Below are 19,421 nucleotides of genomic sequence, written 5' to 3'. Positions count from 1 at the left end.
TACATGGACATTTTCTATATTTAGTGCTGAAAACTAAAGCCTCTCCTGAACTGAAAGTATTCAGTTTGCATGTTTCTAACACAAACTGATTGCCTAAAAGCAGCTGCTGTTTGATCTGAATTCTATTTAAAACATAATAATTATGATACAAAAATTAGAAATTTGTCCATAAACTAAGTAGATCTTTATAACAGCCTTTATTTTTAGTGGACAGACTGACAGGCTATTCAGAAGTTAGCTGCTGCTGCTGATGATGATGATGAATAAACCCCAAGTCAGAAAAAGTTGGGACAGTAGAGAAAATGCAAATAAAAAAAGAAAGCAGTGATTTCTACAAAAAATTTTAAGCTTGTATTCATTGTAGACAGAATGAACCCAAGATTGTTCATGTTTTCTCTGGTCAACTTAATTTAATTTGTTAATATACATCCATTCCTGCAGCTCAGGCCTCAAACACATACCAAAAAAAAGTTGGGACAGAGGCAATTTAGGGCTAGTAATGAGGTAAAACAAATAATGATGTGATTTGAAGGAGGTGATGTTAACAGGTGATTGTAATTATGATTTGGTACAAAATCAGTATCCAGGAAAGGCCTAGTCTTTGAGGAGCATAGATTGGCCGAGGAACTCTAGTTTGTCAACAAATGCATGAGAAAATTATTGAAATGTTTAAGAACAATGTTCCTCAAAGAAAGATAAAGGGATTTGGATATTTCACCCTAGACAGTGGAAAATGCCGTTAAATGATTTGAGGAATTTCAAGGGCGCAAGCCTAAGTGCCACAGATGGCACTGTATCAAGAACCATCATTCATCTATCGCTGATATAACCACATGGGCTCAGGATTACTTTGGCAAGCCTTTGTGTAGCACTACAATACAGTGCAGGGCCGGAGTGGGCCCCTTTTTCAGCCCGGGAGTTTCATGCCCAAACCCGGCCCACTTTTTCCATGGAGGAGGACTTTGAATAAATGAAACAGCAGCTAGCTCTTACAATGCTTTATTGATTATAGTTCAGGCATACAGTGGTGCTTGAAAGTTTGTGAACCCTTTAGAATTTTCTATATTTCTGCATAAATATGACCTAAAACATCATCAGATTTTCACACAAGTCCTAAAAGTAGATAAAGAGAACCCAGTTAAACAATTGAGACAAAAATATTATACTTGGTCTTTTATTTATTGAGGAAAATGATCCAATATTACATATCTGTGAGTGGCAAAAGTATGTGAACCTTTGCTTTCAGTATCTGGTGTGACCCCCTTGTGCAGCAATAACTGCAACTAAACGTTTCCAGTAACTGTTGATCAGTCCTGCACACCAGCTTGGAGGAATTTTAGCCCATTCCTCCGTACAGAACAGCTTCAACTCTGGGATGTTGGTGGGTTTCCTCACATGAACTGCTTGCTTCAGGTCCTTCGACAACATTTCGATTGGATTAAGGTCAGGACTTTGACTTGGCCATTCCAAAACATTAACTTTATTCTTCTTTAACCATTCTTTGGTAGAACAACTTGTGTGCTTAGGGTCGTTGTCTTGCTGTATGACCCACCTTCTCTTGAGATTCAGTTCATGGACAGATGTCCTGACATTTTCCTTTAGAATTTCCTGGGATAATTCAGAATTCATTGTTCCATCAATGATGGCAAGCCGTCCTGGCCCAGATGCAGCAAAACAGGCCCAAACCATGATACTACCACCACCATGTTTCACAGATGGGATAAGGTTCTTATGCTGGAATGCAGTGTTTTCCTTTCTCCAAACATAACGCTTCTCATTTAAACCAAAAAGTTTGATTTTGGTCTCATCTGTCCACAAAACATTTTTCCAATAGCCTTCTGGCTTGTCCACGTGATCTTTAGCAAACTGCAGACGAGCAGCAATGTTCTTTTTGGAGAGCAGTGGCTTTCTCCTTGCAACCCTGCCATGCACACCATTGTTGTTCAGTGTTCTCCTGATGATGGACTCATGAACATTAACATTAGCCAATGTGAAAGAGGCCTTCAGTTGCTTAGAAGTTACCCTGGGGTCCTTTGTGACCTCGCTGACTATTACACGCCTTGCTCTTGGAGTGATCTTTATTGGTCGACCACTCCTGGGGAGGGTAACAATGGTCTTGAATTTCCTCCATTTGTACACAGTCTGTCTGACTGTGGATTGGTGGAGTCCAAACTCTTTAGAGATGGTTTTGTAACCTTTTCCCACCTGATGAGCATCAACAACGCTTTTTCTGAGGTCCTAAGAAATCTCCTTTGTTCGTGCCATGATGCACTTCCACAAACATGTGTTGTGAAGATCAGACTTTGATAGATTCCTGTTCTTTAAATAAAACAGGGTACCCACTCACACCTGATTGTCATCCCATTGATTGAAAACACCTGACTCTAATTTCACTTTCAAATTAACTGCTAATCCTAGAGGTTCACATACTTTTGCCACTCACAGATATGTAATATTTATCATTTATATCATTTTCATATCATATATCATATCATAACAATATATATCATTTTCCTCAATAAATAAAAGACCAAGTATAATATTTTTGTCTCATTTGTTTAACTGGGTTCTCTTTATCTACTTTTAGGACTTGTGTAAAAACCTGAGGATGTTTTAGGTCATATTTATGCAGAAATATAGAAAATTCAAAAGGGTTCACAAACTTTCAAGCACCACTGTACGTTGGTAAGTTAACAGAAAACACTTCACTTAAACAATATGTTTAATTCAAATTTAAATCAGATAAATATTTCAAAGGTAAAAAATGTGATAAAATGTATTTACCTTTGTACAGGAGCAATAATTTGAAATTAAAATAATTTGAAATTAAAATTGCATTTTTCTTCCCAATGCTCTATTGTTTAGATTTACACTAAACTCTTAAGTAGCTTGACTACATGCATATTTAGTAGGCTACCTACAGCATCAAAAGCCACCTAAGCAGCGCACTGGTTTCTGCAACTTTATTAATAACAGTGTCATTGTCTATAGACATGAGAATTTCCTTCTCTGTGTACATTAACATGAAGGCCTCTAAGAGTTCCTGAGACAGTGAGCTTCGTAGCCTATTTTTCACGCATTTTAATGCAGAGAAGTTCCGCTCGCATGCAACCTGAGTGCTTGAAAGGATCAACAGAAACTTGTATGTCAGCCCAGTTACATGGTAAGCATCTGTAAGGAGGTTATACTGTGAGAGGATCAGATAAACACAGATGGCACAGTTTTTGCAAGAAGAGCAGGTCCTACTCTCAAGTTCAAACACTGGCTCCACATATGACAGCCCACTATCCTCCTCAATTGTCTGTGTCGCCTCTCTTCCTGTCCTGACAATGTAATCCTCCAGAGGAGACTTTTTCAATCTCTCCCACTGGGATGCCAGGCTATACAGCTCTCCATGCAATGTACTGACAGTTGCTCTGTCATCAAACCTCAATAGACAATTGCTAATCTCTTGTAGTGCTGTACTGGGGAGTCCATTTGCCCTTATGTCCGGAAAATTTTTAGGGTCGAGGCAAGCAAAATCTGAGGCAAGCTTTGCATTGGCTGAAAACCGCTTATCTATGCTGCCAACAACATTGTCCAGAATTACATTATGGACCTTGACCTCAAATGCAGTATCAGGTGAGGCTATTGGATCATCTTCCAGGAGCTCTCCTGGCATTCTTTTCTTTTTTCGAACACGTTTTTGTGGAAGTGCAGTCTCCACAACAAGCTCACTGTCTGCTTCCTCCAGTTTCTCATTGGCCCAACTCACAAACACATCAGCTGCTCCTTTAACTCCCTCAAAGTCCCTGACATATTTATTGACATATTTATTGCTCCTTTAACTCCCTCAACCAAACGCTGAGCTGACAAAATATCCATCCCATGCGTCTATAGATACTTTATATAGAGGGGAGGTGTGTTTGAAAATGCGGAGGAAAGTCTGAGCAGTGAGGATAACCTCATATTTCAAAAGGGTTTCCATGTTGCCCTTCGCTTTTGCCCTCACCGCTGACTTCATAGTGTCATTCCCTTCGATTGCGACTAGGGTCAACAGGAGGTCAACATAGAGGGCATCCCTAGGATCACCAAAGCACCCAAACACTTTTGTTAGGGCCTGATCCTTAGCCCACCACCTGGTTGCCCCTATTGGAGCCAGTTTTCTCATCTCATTATCTCTAGCCGCTTTATCCTTCTACAGCAGGGGTCTTCAATCCTATCCACAAAGGGCCAGTGTGGCTGCAGGCTTTCATTCCAACCAAGCAGGAGCTACACCTGATTTCACTTGTTTAATCATTTCACCCTCGTCTCCAGTCAACAATCAAGTGAGCATCCAATTTGGCTGTAATGAAAGCCTGCAGCTACACCGGCCCTTTGCGGATAGGATTGAAGACCCCTGTTCTACAGGGTCGCAGGCAAGCTGGAGCCTATCCCAGCTGACTACGGGCGAAAGGCAGGGTACACCCTGGACAAGTCGCCAGTTAATCACAGGGCTGACACATAGACACAGACAACCATTCACACTCACATTCACACCTACGGTCAATTTAGAGTGTGGGTGCAATCAGTTAATTATTGATATTAAGTGATCAGTCTCGTTAAATCAGTCTCATTAAGTTTGAAGGTTAATAATTAAAATGAATCAATCCCATTGAATCGTTTACTTTGACTCATTTGAATTGAATCATACCATAGAATCAGTCTCATTTAGTGAATCGTTCAATGAATCGTTTAGTGAATCGTTCAATGAATCATTTAGTGAACCATTTAGTGAATCACACCATTAATCCTGGTGCTTAATAATAAATTACCAAACAGCTAGATTATGGTATATTTCCAAATTATTACAATCACTTACCACATTACATAACTTTTATATGCACCCTTTTGAATTCGAGGAAGATTGGGGACTTCATATATTGTTCACCAACAAGATGAATACACACAGCTTTGATAAATGAATTTATTATACAAAGATAAAATGGATAATAAATCAATATATACAAGCAGTGAGGTGTGTATATACATGCGTGGTGTGTGTGTATGGCCTAGCTTGTTGCTAGCTAAAACAAAGGAATGTTATCCAAGTAGAACAAAGGATTAGCTCTGTTGCTAATGTGTACTTGCTTGTGTGCGTGTGTGTGTGTGTGTGTGTGTGTGTGTGTCCTAGCTTGTTGCTAGCTAAAACAAAGGAATGCTATCTAAGTAGAACAAAGGATTAGCTCTGTTGCTAATGTGTGCTTGTGTGTGTGTGTGTCCTAGCTTATGTTTAGCCTCGTGTAGCTAACTACACGTGGTGGAGGCCTAGATTAGCCTTGTGTTGCTAGTGTGTTTGTGAAAGACCCTATGGCCCTAGCTAAAGTGTGTTTGTTAGGCCTGGTGAGGCCTACTGAACACGTGTTGCTAAAGACAAGGGTATTAGCCGTAGCTAACTAAAAGCTAGCTTGTGGATTTCTAGCTGAGGTGTGGTTTATCAGGCCTGATGGCCTGCTGAGCACATGGTAGGCCTTGATTAGCTTTGTGTTGCTAAGCAGACAAAGGGAAGCTGTAGCTAACCCACTAGCTCATAACCATACTGAATCCACTGAAATCTTGATGAGATCAAGATGTATTATAATGAAATTAAAATGTTAGTAAGAATGATAAGAGAAAGAGAAGCATGCGCAGCCTATCTATTAAACAATTGAGAGAACATAGAACCAAAATAAATCAACACGCTGCGTGTTTAACAGTGTAACAGATAAACCTGGGTTTAAATTCACACTATTTCAAATAAAAGCAAATTCCTAAGACTATCTTAATTATGCCCAAATGCCAAAATCTTACTTAATCCTGCCTTTAGCAAGATATGAAGAACTATTCGCCGGTGTAGTTTCGGGCCTCGCCGTGGGAGCACGTGAGCCGCTCGTGATGGAGGCACAGAAAACTTTCGGGTCCAGCGGAGCACTTGGGTGGTTCCCGTGGAAAGCAGAGGATTCTTGGTCCAAACCTCAGCGTTCGTGAGGAAAAGTCTCTGATCAGAATAAGATGCACAGCGCTTTTGAGTTAAAAAGGATTCAATCGCTTCTTAACTTTTAACTGCCTGGGCTGCAGTCGTGACGTCACTTCTAATACAAGTAAACCGGTTGTAACTCAGGTTGAGTTTAAAGATCGCACGACTCTAGAGTTTACCTTTGCCAAGGGTAAGAAAGAAAATCGCGCTGAGTGATGGATCTTGCAAGAAAGAAGACGTCTTTTTGATGGAGAGCGCCTCTTTTGTGCGTCTAGACTCGTTGAAAGCCGGACGCGAGAGACAACATGGCGGAGCTTCCGCTTGGATTTATGCGTGCATGGCAGACTGACGTAGGTGATCCCGCCCACGCGTGACGTAGGTCACACGGAAGTTGCCTGGGAATTGTAGTTCTGACACAAGATGGCGGCATGATACCTACAGTAGTCACCAGTTAACCTAACCTGCATGTCTTTGGACTGTGGGGGGAAACCGGAGCACCCGGAGGAAACCCACGCGGACACGGGGAGAACATGCAAACTCCACACAGAAAGGCCCTCGCCGGCCCCGGGGCTCGAACCCAGGACCTTCTTGCTATGAGGCGACAGCGCTAACCACTACACCACCGTGCCGCCCCAGCCAGTTTTCTGTGTCTTATTATAATAATAATAATAATATGTTCAATTTTTATAGCGCCTTTCTAAAAACCCAAGGTCGCTTTACAATTATAGATAGAAAACAAACAGACAAAAAAAAAAAAGTCCACCAAATAGAGGTCAGGATGTCATTCCAGTGGTGTAGCAGCCACAGTCCCACCAAAAGGCGCATGAAAACAAGTCCCGCACAGCCGCCGTGACGCCGCCAGCAACATCGCTTGAACACCACGCCATGGATCCACAAAGCGAGCACAGCAGCACCGCCACGCAGAGCGCTGGTATGTCCCAAACCGCCTGCACAGCCGCTGCGACACCACAGAGCATGTCATGTTATGTCATCACTCATCTCCTCCCACTTCTGCATGCGTTTCCACGACTCCCTCAGAAACACTGCCACATCGTTAAGTATTGAAAAAAGTGATGCACTTTCAACCACACTGCCTGTTGTGTCTGCTAGGACTAGATTTAAAATATGGCCATAACATCAGACATGGACCTGTGTAGGAGACTGCTCAGAGAGAAATGCAGAGAACCCCTGATACTGTCCCTGCATATTGGCAGCGCCATCAGTGGAATTGCCCACACATGTGCCAATATCAATGCTGAGCTCATCTAAGGTCTGTTTCAATGCCTCTGTGAAGTACTTTCCTGTGGACTGTTCACAGTCCACCACAGCAACCAGCCTCTCATGAATGACATCTGAAACACTGTAGGGAGTTTTGTGGGGTGCTGTGGATGGTAACTGAAAAACATTTGTAGACCCTATCTTTGAGGATGAGCAAAATAATCAAAATCAGTCTCCTCATCTGCACTAGCAGCTGCCCGAATCTGTGGGACCTCCTGCTGTCTCACTGGACTCTGCCCTCTCAGCATCTGACTCACCTATATTGTATAGCATATAGGGCATGTACACTGTGATCATGGACAGAGATAATTATTGATTAAACAATGTTTATCTATTTCAATTGACCTGATTTTAAAGCATTTTCAGCATTCTGAATATCGGGGTACTAGGTATCATTTAGAATCTATCTATCACATCTGTTCTGAAAAATTAGGTGATTTTTAAATTTCATGACAACACCACATCTCAAAGTTGGGACAAGGCCATGTTTACCACTGTGAGACATCCCCTTTTCTCTTTACAACAGTCTGTAAATGTCTGGGGACTGAGGAGACAAGTTGCTCAAGTTTAAGGATAGGAATGTTAACCCATTCTTGTCTAATGTAGGATTCTAGTTGCTCAACTGTCTTGGGTCTTTTTTGTCATATCTTCCATTTTATGATGCGCCAAATGTTTTCTATGGGTGAAAGATCTGGACTGCAGGCTGGCCAGTTCAGTACCCGGACCCTTCCTCTACACAGCCATGATGCTGTAATTGATGCAGTATGTGGTTTGGCATTGTCATGTTGGAAAATGCAAGGTCTTCCTTGAAAGAGACGTCGTCTGGATGGGAGCATATGTTGCTCTAGAACCTGGATATATCTTTCAGCATTGATGGTGTCTTTCCAGATGTGTAAGCTGCCCATGCCACATGCACTAATGCAACCCCATGCCATCAGAGATGCAGGCTTCTGAACTGAGCGCTGATAACAACTTGGGTCGTCCTTCTCCTCTTTAGTCCGAATGACACGGCGTCCCTGATTTCCATAAAGAACTTCAAATTTTGATTCGTCTGACCACAGAACAGTTTTCCACTTTGCCACAGTCCATTTTAAATGAGCCTTGGCCCAGAGAAGACGTCTGCGCTTCTGGATCATGTTTAGATATGGCTTCTTCTTTGAACTATAGAGTTTTAGCTGGCAATGGCGGATGGCACGGTGAATTGTGTTCACAGGTAATGTTCTCTGGAAATATTCCTGAGCCCATTTTGTGATTTTCCAATACGGAAGCATGCATGTATGTGATGCAGTGCCGTCTAAGGGCCCGAAGATCACGGGCACCCAGTATGGTTTCCCGGCCTTGACCCTTACGCACAGAGATTCTTCCAGATTCTCTGAATCTTTTGATGATATTATGCACTGTAGATGATGATATGTTCAAACTCTTTGCAATTTTACACTGTCGAACTCCTTTCTGAAATTGCTCCACTATTTGTCGGCGGAGAATTAGGGGGATTGATGATCCTCTTCCCATCTTTACTTCTGAGAGCCGCTGCCACTCCAAGATGCTCTTTTTATACCCAGTCATGCCAATTGACCTAATGAGTTGCAATTTGGTCCTCCAGCTGTTCCTTTTTTGTACCTTTAACTTTTCCAGCCTCTTATTGCCCCTGTCCCAACTTTTTTGAGATGTGTTGCTGTCATGAAATTTCAAACGGGCCAATATTTGGCATGAAATTTCAAAATGTCTCACTTTCGACATTTGATATGTTGTCTATGTTCTATTGTGAATACAATATCAGTTTTTGAGATTTGTAAATTATTGCATTCTGTTTTTATCTAAAATTTGTACTTTGTCCCAACTTTTTTGGAATCGGGGTTGTACATAAAATAGTTTTTTTTTTTTTTTAAGTTGATTTTTATTCTCTCTGCCTGTTACCTCTGTAGTCCTGGCCTCTCCATGCCTCCTTGGTTCACCAGCAGGATCAGACTGGCTTATCTGCTGCTCTGAGGCTACAAAAACATTTCATTAAGGGTTAGCCTATTTTGCTGAATTACGTAACATGCTTGAAGTACCCCCCTCACTCACTCTCTCTCTCTCACACACACACACACACACACACACACACAAAATTTAGCCTATATTGTGATTGTGTAATATTGATAGTGATTTAGGCTATTTGTCTCCATTTGTTAAAATAAATTAGGCTATCGTGCTGACATCTTTCTGAATGTCTGAACAATTTAACATATATTTATCATACATCTCTGTTATCTTTTACATTACAAATAACTATCTTGGTTTAAATAAATAACTGTTCGACCATCCTCTACCTGTCCCTTCAGTAGTCATGGCCTCCTCACGATCATCAGTAGCATCAGAAGGGGTTTGCTGCTCCGACGCTACAAAAACATTCCATTAATGAGATGCTATTTAATGGGAAATTTGGTCTCTGCATTTATTGCAATTGTGAATTAGTGAAATGCACACAGTGCAAACACAGTGAGGTGAAGTACACACTAAATTATACCTCTAAATTATGTTTATTATTGTCAGCTTGAAACTGGATATTTGTGATTAATGGTGTGTATTGGGCTCTACAAAATAAACTATGCTAAATTGATATTGCAAACGTTGCGCAGTAGCCTTACACTGACAGTAGGCTGCAAAATTATTTCCATATCTCTCCTTACCGGCTGCAACGGAGGTCTGTCCTCTGGAAAACAGGTCTGTTAATTTCGCACATTTGGCAGTATCATCTTCCAACGCCTTTCTTCTTTTTGTCTTGGCCTTTTCGGCTCCACCTGGCCTCTTCCTGCCCTCCATCGCCACTGACCTGACGCTTCGCGCTATTCTGTTGCTATATTTAATTTCACCGCTCCAAAAAAGATGACTCGTGGGCCCAACCAACTTAAACATTTGGGAGGGGAGAATTCATCAGATGGTAGAATCCATCTAATCTACTGTGCTGTCAGATGAATGGAGAATGAATGCATAGTTGAATGGAGAATGAATGCAAGAAGATGATTAGATAAGTGTCAAAATTATTTTTTCCATCCAACCGGCCCAAATTTGAGATTGACATGAGCCGGCCCATCGGGAATCAGTCCCGAATGTCCCGATTACCCACTCCGGCTCTGATACAGAGTTACAGTTAAATAGATGTTCCATCCATTATCTATACCGCTTATCCCTCAGGGTCGTAGGGGAAGCTGGAGCCAATCCCAGCTGATTTCATGCGAGGGGTAGGGTACACCCTGGGTAGGTCGCCAAGCTATCGCAGGTCTATAATGATAATAAATATATTCAATACATTTATACCATAGCGCAGTTGAATGCTCAAAACTGAGATTCAGAAGGTAAACTGAGACTGCTCAATGTTGAAATCTGTCAACAGAGCCCTCTTTAATGCTCAATGACCAGTTTTCCTTGGATGGAGGCTGCCATATCTACAGGAACATCTGGGAGTTTTTTCTGCCATGTTATAAAGAAATGTTACAGTATGTTCTGAATGGTTGACTATATTGCTCCAAAACTATATTGTGCACCTTCCCTAGAATATATGAAGAGTCTTCATGTACACGTTCATGGTTTCTTTTGTGCTGTGTATTGTGTGTTGTTCTGGTGTCAATATAGGGCCACAACAAGCCCAGGGTCCTCACCACTCTGAGTCCACCACTGGGTGTATAACCTAAATTTTCTGTTTCTTAGGTTTTCATTTTCATCTTATTATAAATGTACAATCATTGAAACTTAATAATGACAGTGTTTGCATAATCTATTCAGACTCCTAATACTCAGACACTTTCATTGGGGTCGTCTTCTTCCAGCTGTTCCCATTAGGGGTTGCCACAGTGGATAATGTCCCTCCATCTCCTCCTGTTCTCTGTATCTTTTTCTGTAGCACCAACCATCCTCATGTCTTCCTTCATCACATCCATAAATCTCATCTTTGGTCTTCCTCTTTTCCTTCTACTTGGCAACTCTATCTCCAGTATTCTTTTCCCAATAGGCTCTGGATCTCTCTTCTGTACTTGTCCAGACCATCTCAATCTTTCCTCTCTCATTTTGTCTCCAAGCCGTCCTACATACACTGTCCCTCTAATACGATATACTTATTTCTAATCCTGTCCAACTTTGTCACACCCAATGAAAATGTTAACATCTTCAGCTCTGCTACCTCCAGTTCAGCTTCCTGTCTTTTTGTCAGTGCCACTGTCTCCAAACCATACAACACGGCTGCTCTTGTACACTTTCCCTTTGACTCTTGCTAGCAACCTTTCTGTCACAAATCACTCCTAACACTCTCCAACCTGCTTGCACTCTGTTCTTCACTTCACTTCCACATTCACCATTATTTTGTACATTTGACCCCAGATTGTTTTGGGGTGCAGGACAAAAAATCAAGCACTGGAAAAAGGAGACACTTTTTATGCCTCTGCCACCTTAAGGTGCAGGAGGCATTATGTTTTCGGGTTGTCCGTGCGTCCGTCCGTCCCGAAACCTTGTGAACACGATATCTCAAAAGCTAATGAAAGGAATTTCACCAAACTTTCACCATTTGTGCACTTTGGGACAAAGATGAACTGATTAGATTTTGAGATCAAAAGGTCTAAGGTCAAGGTTACTGTGAGGTCAAATGTCTGTCCGAAAACTTTGTGAACACAGTATCTCCAAGGCAAATGAAAGGAATTTCACCAAACTTTCACCATTTGTGCATTTGGGGACAAACATTAACTGATTAGATTTTGATGTTAAAAGGTCACAGGTCAAAATTACTGTGAGGTCAGATGTCCATCCCCAAACCTTGTGAACGCCATATCTCAAAGACTAATGAAAGGAATTTCACCAAACTTTCACCATTTGTACACTTTGGGACAAAGATGAAGTGATTAGATTTTGAGATCAAAAGGTCTAAGGTCAAGGTCACTGTGAGGTCAAATGTCTGTCCGAAAACCTTGTGAACACAATATCTCCAAGGCAAATGAAAGGAATTTCACCAAACTTTCACCATTTGTGCATTTGGGGACAAACATTAACTGATTAGATTTTGATGTTTAAAGGTCACAGGTCAAGATTACTGTGAGGTCAGATGTCCATTCCCCAATCGCAACTTAAGGCGTGTAGTCTACCAGGCGGAGGCATCCCCATCCAGGGGCGCAGATAGGATTTTTGAACTGGGGGGGACTGAGCTGTCAGCAAATGATTCCATTTTGTGTGTAATATATATGTGTGTGTATGTGTGTATATATATATATATATATATATATATATATATATATATATATATATATATATACACACACTACCGTTCAAAAGTTTGGGGGCACTTTGAAATGTCCTTATTTTTGAAAGAAAAGCACTGTTCTTTTCAATGAATATCACTTTAACCTAATCAGAAATCCACTCTATACATTGCTAATGTGGTAAATGACACTTCTAGCTGCAAATGTCTGGTTTTTGGTGCAATATCTCCATAGGTGTATAGAGGCCCATTTCCAGCAACTCTCACTCCAGTGTTCTAATGGTACAATGTGTTTGCTCATTGCCTCAGAAGGCTAATGGATGGTTAGAAAACCCTTGTACAATCATGTTAGCACAGCTGAAAACAGTTTAGCTCTTTAGAGAAGCTATAAAACTGACCTTCCTTTGAGCAGATTGAGTTTCTGGAGCATCACATTTGTGGGGTCGATTAAATGCTCAAAACGGCCAGAAAAATGTCTTGACTATATTTTCTATTCATTTTACAACTTATGGTGGTAAATAAAAGTGTGACTTTTCATGGAAAACACAAAATTGTCTGGGTGACCCCAAACTTTTGAACGGTAGTGTGTATACATGTTATTTTACCTCCCTCACTGCCATCACCAGGAACTACCTGCAGGCCAGGACAATGATAACATTTTAACATAGCCTATGGAAATCCAAAGTTTACACATTATCATCACGCACAGAAATTGTAAAACTGCAAAACTAGTTTTAAAACTGCTAAGTTCCAACTGTTAAACATAGCGAGAGGCTGGGCTACGTGTGTGTAAAGTGTAAACCAGTGCATCCTGACTTTCTAACTATGCCTGTGTGTTGCGTGAGCGGCAGTCAGTCAACAACTCTTCGCAAAGTTTCCTTATGAAACAATATGCTCGCTGAAATTATGGCAGGGAACGCCAGATTAAACATTAAAACTGCCTTCTGAGCACTGTATCTTCAGGCTACCACCGAAAGAAGGAGGCTACCAGAAAGGCATCTCTACTCCGTACGATTTTACTTTCACTATGACATTACTTTGAACAGACTATCAAAAAATTGCAAGGTGATATGATAAAGTAAGGCACAGTTTACTTACAGTCGTTGTTTTTTGAAAAAACGATGCAATCGTTTTCTGCCTTTTGGCACCCTTCATCATGCCGTGTTGGGGTCCTGAACTAGGAGGAGCTGTCCCCGATATACCTGTCAAATTTGTTGTGGGTAACCAAAGCAACCAAGCTCGAGCTCGCAACCTGTGCAGTCTGCGCAGTTGCAACTATGTATGTATTTCGAGGACCACAATGGAAATAAGTATTTTTACTTTTTGTGTTATCCTCCGCAATATTTATATTTATATGTTCACATGTTATGTATATGTTTCTATTGCGAAATCAATCAATCAAAAAAAAAAATGTACTGCTGTGCACCTCAATAAACCAAATGGTAATTAGCCTTTTGATTTTTCCGTGAGGTTTGCCTTATGCAAAGAAAGACAGCATAGACATTTTTTCCTCCCTATAAGTGGGGGGGACCAAACGAAGTGAATTTAAATCTGGGTGGGACGAATCCCCCCCGTCCCCCCCTCTATCTGCGCCAGTGTCCCCATCGATGCCGTTGGTGTCGAGTTCTATTTAGTTTTTCCTTTCTTTGCACCTTAACTGGCTTCATTTTTCCACACACAACCTTTAAAATGCAGGAATAAAAAAAAGCCCAATTTTCCAAACACCACAACCCTGATAGTGTAACTTTAAAGAAGGTGTTTCTGATGTCACACAGCTTTCTGTAGCTCAAAAGTGTTTTTGAATCCTGTTTTCTCCACTAATTGGTCGAGTCCCTTATGTGCTCTGAACTTCCCAATCATTACAAATCAGCTGGGAAATGCTGTCTGAAAGCATGCAATTTTTTATTTTTTTTTAAACATCCAGAGCGTCTCCTGATTCTACATCAAGAGGAAACTATCCCTGTGTCCGAAATCGCTCCCTACTCACTATATAGGGTACTATATAGTGAGGATGCCATTTTGTAGTGCTGTCTGAAACGATAGTGAGGATTATTACACCCTATATAGTGCACTCAAAGTATCCCACAATGCATCACGAAAAGTAGTGTACCGCCGATGGTCACTAATCAAGCAATATATACCATCAAGCATTACGGTTACGCTGAAAGAAATCAAATTAAAAATCTCAAATTTGATTGAATAAAAGGCAGTGGCAAAGAACATATTCAGGCTTGATTAAAAAAAAATGAAAGATGCAGGTACTTTGTATTGATTAATTACTGATTAAGCTCAGTATAATATGCATTTATCATTTTGAAAACCCACCAGCCGGCTGATATGGCATGTTTTAATTGTGCGACAGTAATGACGTAAATACCAGCGCGACAGACTAGTGTCTAAAAGCGTTTTTTCATTTTACCAATGAGCTCATTATTTAGTCCTCTATATAGTAATTCCCTAGGTAGGGAGTAGTGAATGGGTGAGCGATTTCGGACACTATGTTTTCAGTAAACGGAGTGTGGGCTTGATCAAGTTTTAAAATGCTTATTACACCTCATAAGCAGTATTTTGTGATAAGTAGCAGATGTATCAAATTGAGAGCCTTGTGTCAAATGATGCAACACAGTACAATGCAATAAACTGCATCGTTACACACCTATTGGTTTCCTAGCAGTAGCTATTATTACCATGCAATCAAATATGAGTAACCAGACCTGTGTGCCAGATAACAGGGAAGTAAAAACGTTGAAGCAGTGCAACCTTTAAAGAAACATTTTCCCAGTAGTCAAATGCATCAGTGAGTAGTAATATTTTACAACAGACATTTTGATGGTTACATTTCTGCCCTAGTGACCCTATTTCCCCCAACACTTGTAGGAAACTTCCAATCCAAGAGTTTCATTTCAGCCGCATTCTGCAGGAGATGAGCTTATCACATCAGCAGTTCATCGATTTATGTATCCTACTGGGCTGTGACTACTGTGGTACAATCAAAGGAATTGGACCCAAGAGAGCAATTGACCTCATCAAACAACATGGTTCGATTGAAGAAATCCTTGACAACATTGATCAGTCTGTGAGTTCACTCATATATTCAGAAACAGTACAACATTTAAGGATGCATGGATCTCATAGTGAGAAGTCAATATTTTTGTAGTTCAGTCAAGCCATGCTCAAGCCACTCAGCACATATACACACACTGCAACCCAGCTATAACAAACTCTCTTATTATGAACTTTTGCATATAATGAACTAAGTTTGTGTCCCCCACCTTTTAGTGACAATAAGTCGAAGTCTTTGATTTTTTGTTTTTAACTGATACTGACATATTGACACACTTCTTCCCACCAGAGACAAACAATAAGTAATTAATTCTGCAGTCAAGTTAACTACGTGTTCACACCATAAAACAAAAGCTTAATTAGCCTAGCTTAGGTGATTTACTAACAATTATTGAGAATGGCAGTCATTGACTTCAATCCCTTAAAATAACTTTATTTTACAAGCTAAAAGCAGTTTTACTCGGGTCTTTACTCCGTAAGCGTTCACTGTAAAAAAAAAAAAACGTTATGCCAACTTAAAAATTCAAGGCAACTTACTGCACAGGATTTTTGAGTTTATGTGACAACTAAGATTTTTAAGTTTTGAAGAAAGTTGTGCCAACTTATACTTTTGGTCTCAGATAACTTAGCCTTCATATTCACACAAATTTATTTTTTTCAGTTTTACATGATAAGATTTCAACTTTAAGGCCTCTAATCTTTCATCCAAGTAAAAAATTTCAAAATTTGAGTTCAGTTTTCTTTTTATCCCACAATAAAACAAAAAACAATCCAGTTCAAATAGCATGTTTATTTTAGCATGATGGTAGCAAAACTGCCATAAAACTGTAGTGGCAGTGCTTTTTTGTTAAGTCACACATTCACTTATTTTAAGCCTGAAGCTAATTTGACAAACAAAATGTGCAAACAATTCAGTACCAGCCAATTAAAATGCTATAGCATTTTAATTGGCTGGTTAGATTAGTGGCCTTAAAGTTGAATTCTTAAGTTGCCTTGAATTTTTAAGTTGGCGTAACTTTTTTTTTTTTTTTTACAGTGTTGTTGTCATGGCTACTCATAAATGTAAGATACTTTTTGTAGAAGACACTTCAGATCTTGGACTGTCTAAAACATGGTGGGAAAGCAACAAAGTTGTATAAGAATATGGTATCCTGAAAAATTAAATTTCAACTTGTAAAGAAAAAGAGTGCCAAGACTTCATCCATAATTGCAATTAACATGATGGGCTGAAAAGAAAGAAGACGCGGCAAGCAAACGACAGCGAGTGTGACTTATTTCCTTTACTTCGTAAATATATAAGTGAATTAAGCATAAATAAAAATTAAACACAGTTGGTCTTGTTTTATGCAAGAGTGACTGTTGTGACAAGTGGATTCATTTCAGTACTGCAAACTTTTTGGTATAACGAACTATTTGGGCGTCCCTCAAGGAGTTTGTTATAGCAGGGTTGGTTTGTGTGTGTGTGAGAGAGAGAATTATGCAGTAATGCGTGGTAAAGGAGCCCTAACCAAGTATTGAGTATAAATGAACATAATTTTCAGAAGTTGGACATTTCTATATTGTAAATCCTTTTTTTTGTTTGCTCTTAGGAAATATTCTAATAATTAGAGAGATTGAATTTCTGATTTTCATAAGCTATAAGACATAATCATCAAAATGAAAACAAAAAAGCTTGAAAAATTTCACTTTACGCGTAATTAATATAGAATATAGTTTAATTAAAGTAATTAAGTTTTAAAAAAGTTTACCTTTTTTAACTAAATTATGAAAAATAATGAACTTTCAGGCAGCATGGTGGTGTAGTGGTTAGCGCTGTCGCCTCACAGCAAGAAGGTCTGGGTTCGAGCCCCGTGGCCGGCGAGGGCCTTTCTGTGCGGAGTTTGCATGTTCTCCCCGTGTTCGCGTGGGTTTCCTCTGGGTGCTCCGGTTTCCCCCACAGTCCAAAGACATGCAGGTTAGGTTAACTGGTAACTCTAAATTGACCGTAGGTGTGAATGTGAGTGTGAATGGTTGTCTGTGTCTATGTGTCAGCCCTGTGATGACCTGGCAGCTTGTCCAGGGTGTACCCCGCCTTTCGCCCGTAGTCAGCTGGGATAGGCGCCAGCTTGACTGCAACCCTGTAGAACAGGATAAAGCAGCTAGAGATAATGAGATGAGATGAATGAACTTTCATAATATTCTCATTGTTTGAGATGCACTAGTACATATATATTACACACCCACTTTATAATTCATTTAAAATCATAATTAAGCTTGTGATTTTCATTCATAAAAATGAAAATTGGTGAAACATCTCCATGAACCATTTAATCAAGTAGTCAAACCAACATGGTGCCTGTAAACTTCCTATTTTAAAATTAAGCTACCATTTTTTGGATTCAATAAAATTCGGACCTTGATCTTCTGTGTATTTGATTGTCATTTGGTATGTGTGGTTGTTCTTACAGAAACACCCTGCCCCAGAAAACTGGCTTTATAAGGAGGCTCGAGCCCTGTTTCTGGAGCCTGAGGTGGTGGACTGTTCCACTGCGGAGCTCAAGTGGAATGAGCCTGATGAGGATGGACTGGTTCAGTTTATGTGCGATGAGAAACAGTTTAAGTGAGCATGGACACTTCACACTCCTAACATCTCGATGAGCTGAAATTCTGTTTTGTGAAGTATTTAGTTTGTTAACTGATGTAAGAAGCAGCCACATTTGAGGTTTCTGATTTTATAGTCAAGCTAGTGTCAGGAGCATACTTAAATAAAACTGTCTAGTCTAAATGCAATTCTGACTAGTGAATGTTTATATTTTAAGGAAACATTTCAGACAAGAGACAGGGTAGTTGTTTGTAATAAATAACCATATTAGAGAAATATATTAATTATGGCAGTGTAATGATACAGAAAATGCCTAGCTTTTCAGTCTAGTGCCCATGTACACTATTTAAGAGTCATTATTTTTAATGTTTATTGCCAGTGAGGAGCGTATCCGTAATGGCTGTAAGAAAATAATGAAGAGTAGACAGGGGAGCACTCAAGGGAGACTGGACACGTTCTTTACTGTCACAGGATCCATCTCTTCTAAACGAAAGGTATGTACTACTGACTGTTGAGTATGAAGTTTACATTAGGTTTACTAAAATGTCTGTCTGTTTTTAAGGCTGCACGGGATGAGGAATATTTAATGTTTAAAGCCACAGCTGCTCCAGAAAATGAAATCTTTCCTTACTGTGCTGCCACAAGTTTTGTACTGGTTCCAAGTAATTTTAATTTCCTTTTCATGTAACTACAGGAGCCTGAAGCAAAAGGCTCAGCCAAGAAGAAACAGAAGACGAGTGCAACACCAGGCAAATTCAAGAAGGGCAAATGAAAAAATCTAAAGTGAGCATTTGTGGGATTGAGGAGCCATAACAGTAGAACGTGCTATGATAGTACTTCTGGTACTTTCTATGGCCTTTTCATATTGAAGTTACCTGGAACTACACAATGCTGCAAAACTTGCTTCAGTGAACTTGTTTCTGTTTTAATTAAATAAAGAAACCTCTTTAAACAACACTTGTGTAAAAGGTATTTAATGAAAAATGGTCTTAAATCTCACTTTATTTGCTGTAAATTCTAAGTACAGTTAAATCGCTTCTGGTCATTTTTTTTTTATACCATTTTGACAGTCTTTAAACTTTAATAACTAAATAAGCCTTGCTTCGTTATATTGTCATACATAATATAGCAACCCATAAATGTAATTAACAAGGTATAAGCAAGCAATAAATTCTATAAGATTGGTTCAATTACGTTTTGTGACTTTCATTGACATTGATACTGCTAGCAATTGTTTTAAAAATAATGTATTTGCCAATGCCAGTTTTCATACCTTGCCCACTTGCAGCCATTAGCTGCTG

At 39.9% G+C, this 19,421-nt stretch overlaps 1 protein-coding gene across 5 annotated transcripts in view; it reads left to right on the top strand.

The window, feature by feature from the left end:
* fen1 (flap structure-specific endonuclease 1) overlaps positions 1-19,075 on the top strand; it is a 113,571-nt gene extending 94,496 nt beyond the window's left edge. For all 5 annotated transcript variants that reach the window (XM_060921425.1, XM_060921421.1, XM_060921423.1 and 2 more), the window contains 4 exons: positions 15,354-15,552; positions 17,987-18,138; positions 18,500-18,614; positions 18,815-19,075. In XM_060921425.1, coding sequence (XP_060777408.1) covers positions 15,354-15,552; positions 17,987-18,138; positions 18,500-18,614; positions 18,815-18,892 — 544 coding nt within the window. In that variant the 3' untranslated portion in view covers positions 18,893-19,075. The remainder of the gene's footprint in view (positions 1-15,353; positions 15,553-17,986; positions 18,139-18,499; positions 18,615-18,814) is intronic.
* The last annotated feature ends 346 nt before the right edge of the window (positions 19,076-19,421 follow it).

Source organism: Neoarius graeffei, chromosome 5, assembly GCF_027579695.1.
Source record: "Neoarius graeffei isolate fNeoGra1 chromosome 5, fNeoGra1.pri, whole genome shotgun sequence".
Classification (NCBI taxonomy): Eukaryota; Metazoa; Chordata; class Actinopteri; order Siluriformes; family Ariidae; genus Neoarius; species Neoarius graeffei.
The sequence above is the reverse complement of the archived record's forward strand: the minus strand, read 5'-3'. Positions and strand labels throughout refer to the sequence as shown.